This window comes from Cariama cristata, unplaced genomic scaffold (genome assembly GCF_000690535.1).
Source record: "Cariama cristata isolate BGI_N322 unplaced genomic scaffold, ASM69053v1 scaffold31736, whole genome shotgun sequence".
In the NCBI taxonomy this organism is placed as follows: domain Eukaryota; kingdom Metazoa; phylum Chordata; class Aves; order Cariamiformes; family Cariamidae; genus Cariama; species Cariama cristata.
Genome location: NW_009620930.1, coordinates 5,825 through 11,956, shown reverse-complemented (window position 1 = coordinate 11,956; position 6,132 = coordinate 5,825). Strand labels below are relative to the sequence as shown.

Here is a 6,132-nt window from a genome sequence, read left to right as displayed (position 1 = left end):
AGGGGGGGAGGGGGGGTGCTCTATTTTAACTGCCGTTACCATACCATAAGGTGAGGCAGATGAGCCAGAAGGTAGCTCTGGTACCTTTGTTGTTCCTACCTCCCAGCTGGCTGGCTGGTTTCTTCCTTCTTTTGTGATAGCAGTGCCCTGTACAGTCAGGAGTTGTCTGCTTGGCCACAGCTGCCTGCTTCATCGTGGGGGGACGACGGGGAGATGGGGTCTGTGTGCCCTGCATGAGAGGTTCTTGGGCTAACCTTGACACAAACTGGAGCAGTATGGATGAAGAAGGGCCGAGGTGGTCCAAGCCTGGCTGCTGCTTATAGTTCATGGGCATAAGCAGTTATTCCTCCTTCCAGATGCATTTCATCTTCCTCTCCCTAGGCCTCCACTCCTCTTTGCCTGAAGCAAACGATTCCTGTGGGAAAAACTCCTCCAGCCAACACTGCCGCCCCACAGGCTGCTTCGCTCCTGGGAAGTCCCACTGCCAAGTCGAGAAAGCCAGGCCTGCAGCCAGCACAGGACACCCGGCTAAGCCAGGCCACGCCACCCAGCCGGGCAGAGGAGACCTCTGACAGTAGCAGTTCCTCAGACAGCAACGAGGAGGAGACGCCCAAGCAGCCCCCCAAACCTGGTCAGTTCTCCCAAGAAGATGCTCTCAGTGCTGCTGGCCAGGCCAGGGCGGGGACAGCATTTTGTTACCCCATGGGAGGTGTGTGTCACCTTCACGTAGTGATTGGAAAGCGGTTCCTCCTCTCCAGCTTGACAGAGCACTCCCCTTTCTTTGGAGGCAGAAGGCCTTTTGGTGGCAGTAACTGTGCTGAGTAGGTGAGCTCAGCTCCAGGCAGCAGTGGTGGGTTTAATGGGATGAACTCTGCTCCTCCAGCAGGCTCACTGCAGAAACCAGGAGGGACCCAGCCGGCCCACAGCTCCTCCTCAGAGTCCAGTGAGGAGGAGGAGGAGGAGGCAGCATCACAGGTATGGTACCTGAGCAGGCTGGGATCCTCTTGGGTCTTGCAACTGGCTCCAAAGTAGGACAGAGAGATGATTGAATTCTCAGCCATAGCAAACAGGGTGCTGAGTGGGGTTGCCAGCACAGAAGTGGGAGGTCACCAGTGCAGTGCTGTGAGCAGGGCCTTTTGGTGGCCAATTCCCCCCAGTTTCTATACTTAGCATGGTGTTCTATAGTATGGAATATGCCTTTGGCTGGTTCAGGTCAGCTGTCCTGGCTGTGCTCCCTCCCAGCTTCTTGTGCATCTTGTCATTGGCAGAGCATGGGAAACTGAAAAGTCCTTGACTTAGGGTAAGCACTACTTAGCAACAACTAAAATGACAGTGTTACCAACATTATTCTCATGTTAAATCCAAAAACACAGCACTGTACCAACTGCTAGGAAGAAAATTAATTCTGTCCCAACCAAAACCAGGACATGGGGGAAGAGAGAGGCTTTTGAACCTGGAATGCTTCCCCAGGCAGCTGGGCCTTGGATCCAGGGCCCATGGTGCCCTCCCCGTGGGAAGGGATGAGGGGACATGGTGCCTTGCAAGGGTTAAACCGGGAGAACTGGTGCATAGTGCAAATAACAGCAGGATTTCTTTCCCCGCTTTTATTTGTAACTTAACCCGTGTCCAAGCCATTAAATTCCCTTTGTAAGTAATGTGCAGGGCGTGCAGCACATCTGCAGTGCATTAGCTGTGCGTGGGTGCACGCTAATGGCCAGGAGCCTCCGCCAAGCCTGCTTTACTGCACGAGAACAAAGAGGAGAACCTCTGGCCATCAGCTCTTGCTGCTGTCAGCTCAGCCAGTGTCTGTCAGTGCTGGCCCCCTCTCCTGGCAGCCCTGGCCTCTCTGCAGGGCTGGCTGAGCGGTGCAGGATCGCTCCGCAGGTGGCCAAAGGTGGGCCTGAGTATGGGGAAAATTGCAGCAGAGACAGATCTTTGTATCTGGTGTGTGGGAGGCTGCCCTGCTGTGACACACTCGGTGTGTGTGCTGTTTCAGTCCCTCCTCACAGGCTATCTGGGCCTCTGCAAGACTCCAGCAGCACCTCAGACACCAAAGATGGTTCCCCCTCAGCCTGTAGGCAAAGTGGGACAAGGGAAAGCGGCCGTGACTGCTGCAAACTCCCTCACCAAGGCCCCGGTGAAAGCAGACCCAGCCGACAGCTCCAGCAGCGACAGCAGTGACTCCGACACAGACGTTGACCACGCAGCTGCAAACCACAAGGCAGGTGGGTCTCCTTTGGCAAGCTCGGGCATCTGCTTGGCCCAGGAGCAAAGCCGTGCCAGCACCGGAGGGTGACACTGGGATGGGTCCCCGTTCCCAGCCTGTCTCCACCGCAGAGCCCGGTAGCGTGGAGTGCTGCTGCCGTCTGCTGGCTTCCCTGGCCGTGACACCGCTCCTTGAACGTCCCTCATGTGCTGGCTGACTTGTGAGGCTCTGTGCCTTTGCCTCTTCCAAGGTCTGCTTTAACTGCAATAATTAATGCAATTAATGGGAGTAGGTAGGGCTCTCCCTGAAACTGATGCTCACTGCATTGGTGTGCTGCAGTAGCGATGGCTTCTATGGAAGGTTTAAACACTGGCTGAAGAACATCTGCTATACAGTGCTGGTGTTCAAGCCTCTCCTTGATATTTCTGGGCTCTGTGCTATGTCTGGAGGACAGAGGAGGGGAAGCAAATGGGAAGACCTATGGAGAAACAAAATGTCCTGCTATTTTCCTGTTGCCCTGGTTTGTTGGCAAATTGTAAAGCTCGGAGCTGGAAGCTGCTTCTGCTCTGGTGTGACCCTGGTACCTTCAGATGAGCGCTGGTCTGGCTGTCAGCTCTGGCCTACTCTAGAGGCTCAATGGGTCTGTTGGCCTCTTGGGCACATCATTAAGTTTGCAAAGGGCTGTTGAGGGGATCAGAATGATGTACAGGTTCAAGGAGGTCCAGGTGCAGAGGGATAGGCTACTGGTGATGATTAAACATGGTGGTGTGGATACCCCCTCCACCTTGGGAAGTCCCTGACTTGCCAAGTGGTGGTGTCCTGGGGAAGGACTGCTCCCTGTCCTGACCCATCTTGTCCTGCCAAAGCTGTCGTGGCTGTTTTCACCCACTTTCCTTGTGAGATACTCGATCTTAGTCTGAGGCATCTTTCTCTGGCTCTGCTATAGTTGAGATGGCCAGCAGGTTTTTCTTTTGGGGGGAGAAGTGGATGCTCCTCTTCAAATGCCTATATCCATCCTCCAGTAACTCTGTGGTCTGTGTAGTGAATGTTCCCTGAGTTGTCTTCTCTCTCTTGTCACTGTTTCTGCAGAAAACAACCCCTCTACAGGGCAGGAAGCCACAGGAACCTCCAACAAAGAGAAGGTGGTAGGAAAAACAGAGCCAGGTCATGTCAGCCTCAAGCCTTCCCCACTCAAGAAAACCCTGGCTGTGAAAGAGAATGATGTTGAGGCAAAAAGGGTGCAAGTGACCCCAGCATTCTCCATCCCACAATCAGAGGAGTCAAGCTCGGGGAGTGAAACCGAGGTCACCACTGCTGCCAAAGTTCCTGCAGTGCAAACACTGGAAGGGTTGGAGGTGAAGAAGAAGAAGAAAAAGGAGAAAAAAGAAAAGAAGGAGAAGAAGAAACCTTCATCCACAGCAGACAAGGCTGCGAAAACACCTAAGAGCAAAGACAAAGAGAACAAGAAGCAGAAAACGTCTCAGAAGCGGAAACTGCCAGGAGATGATGGGGCTATTGGGCAGCCCAAGGAGAAGAGGCAGAAGGGGCAAGCTAATGAAGAAGTGCCCAAAAAGAAAAAGAAGAAAGCAACTGGTGACCAGGAGAAGCTGCCACGCAGTAAAGAAAAGAAAAAATCGGCTAAAAGTAAGCATCCCTCACTTGGGGCTGCCTTTGCAATAGGTTCTTGCAGCTGATGCATGTTCAACCTCTGGTGTGGGGCCTTGTAAGTAGCCCCCACTTCCCTGTTAGCTTCCTGCTTCACTATTTCCCTCTTGGCCCACCCAAAGCCAATGCCAGATTTTTAACATCCGACCTCAGTGTTTTTCTGCAGTCTCAGCACCAGGCCTTGTTGCAGACAGCAAGCTGGGCTCTGCCCCTCTGTCCTGTGTCCGACACAGTGGGAACTGTGTTAGTACTCATGCTGATCCTTGCTGCTTGCACAACACAGGTGTCCCTGTGCATATTCTGTTGCATGACGTGTCCCTCCAGGGCTTTCTCCTTTCCTGGCCTTTATCCTGGCTGGAAGCAGCTGTCTAGCTGAAGGCTGGCAAAGGGTTGAGGTGAGTCTGCACTGAACCTCCTGAGGCCTCTTTGCCCCCCTCGCATGGCCTGTGCTGGGCTTGGGAGAGTTCTGGCTGGAAGCTCTGTAAGCCCTGAGGCCTGTGTTCTGCCCGCTGTGTTCTTCGTGGTGCCCTGCTGTTGTCTGCAGTGCAGAACGGCTCTGCTGACCCAGCTGGCTGCCCTGGCTCCTCTGCAGCAAACACAACACGTGCTAGTGGAGAGCTAAGGTGAAATGTGCCTGGGGATGGCAGGCAGAAGGTCCTTGATGTGCTGTGGGCATGGCAGGGGAAGCCCAGCGTTCACATGTGCAGGGCTTTGTGTTAGAGCTTCCTTAACACGGCCCCTTGCTGCCAGCCTCTTTAAAAGCGATCAGCCTTGAAATCTGCGCTGTCATCTGCCGTATCAGCCACGGCTGTTCCCCGTAGGGCAACAGTGCCCCTTCCTGACCCTGCCTGATCAGTGTCTGTGCTGCAACATGGTGAGCAGCTCATTCAAGAGATTTGACTCAGGGCTATTATGGCTGTTTTCAAATCCCTGGAGAAAGAGGAGGATGGTACCAGCCTGCTGCTTGTTCCTCCCAATTAAGAGTGTTTCCTGCCCCTCTTGTCTGCATGCCTCTCTGTAATGCTGTTTACTGCCCTAATGCAAAGACAATTTTTTTTCTTTGCAGTGCAGACTGCATTTGCAGATCAGAGCTGGTTCAGTGCTGGATCTTGTAGGCTTTTTTTTAAAAAAAAAAAAAAGAAAAAGAAAAAAAAAGGGAGCTGGAATGGATGGGCCAGATCTGCTGGAGTTTCTGTTCCACATAGATGCAGCCCTTCATTTTGGAGGAGACAGACTTGCCCGTCAGCCCTTGTGTGGGCTGTTGCACACAAGAGCTGAAGCCTCTTGAAGCAGTTGTGCTGAGCTGAACTTTGTGTCCATCCTGCATTAGTCACTCTGCTTGCTCTGATTTCTGGCGTGTGCCCAGCTAATCCAGCGCTGGAGTGGTTCCTTGGAGTGAGTGGGCAGCAGGAGGTGGGAAGAGGAGGATCCTAATGTAATTCTGCCCACACGTGTGCATGGATGGTGGGATCAAAGCGCTCTGGCTCCGAGGTACTGGAGTAACAGCCCTGGGCACAGCTGCCTTGTAGCAGGGCTCTGCCTTCACCCAGTTACTGCTCTGGAAAGCTTGTTCAGGTTTGGATGTGATCAAAAACTTACTGGAGGTGGTCCTACCACTCTGTGCTCCATCTCAGAGGCTAGCAATACCAGAGTCCCTCTCTTAGATGACTTTTCTTTCCCTCTCCCAGAAAAAAAGACTGGAAAAGAAAAGAAGAAGAGCAAAAAGGTGTCTTCGGAAGGGGAGCCTATAGCAGATGGCTCTGCTGAGGCTCACAAGAAGAAGAAGAAGGTATGTGCAAGACCCTGGGATGTGGGGTACCATGGGGAGAGCTGTTCTGAACCACAGTTGTGATGTTCATCCCTGCAACATGCCAAGCTGGAGAGGAACAAAGCCGTGTTCTGGCCTTGCTGGCAGTACAGAGGAGGCTGCCGTTAATTGTGGCTAGTCTTGAGATGCCCTGACCTCAACCTTGGTTGAGATTGCGGTGGCTTGAAGAGTGGCTTGTTCCTGTATCACCCCCCCAGGGGAGATTCCTTTCACTGGAAGGGTCAAACCCAGGGGCCCTTTGGTAGCAGAGAACCTGCCCAAGGAGTAAGTGCTGTTCTTCAGCTGTCTGTTCATCTAGTTGTTTTCAGCAGAAACGAGCTCCTGGGGGCTTGGCAGGCTACTGCATCCCATCGCAAGGGCTAGGAAGGGGCGCAAAGGGAGACTATAGGATGTTCCTTGTAATGGATATGTCCCTGTAGAGATGGTAGCCAAG

General features: G+C 53.2%; 1 protein-coding gene across 1 annotated transcript in view; it reads left to right on the top strand.

Moving 5' to 3' along the window:
• TCOF1 (Treacher Collins-Franceschetti syndrome 1) overlaps positions 1–6,132 on the top strand; it is a gene marked incomplete at its 5' end in the record, with an annotated part of 20,050 nt that overhangs the window by 13,753 nt on the left and 165 nt on the right. The window contains 5 exons of the mRNA XM_009701780.1: positions 382–631; positions 887–975; positions 1,997–2,225; positions 3,296–3,850; positions 5,560–5,660. Coding sequence (XP_009700082.1) covers positions 382–631; positions 887–975; positions 1,997–2,225; positions 3,296–3,850; positions 5,560–5,660 — 1,224 coding nt within the window. The remainder of the gene's footprint in view (positions 1–381; positions 632–886; positions 976–1,996; positions 2,226–3,295; positions 3,851–5,559; positions 5,661–6,132) is intronic.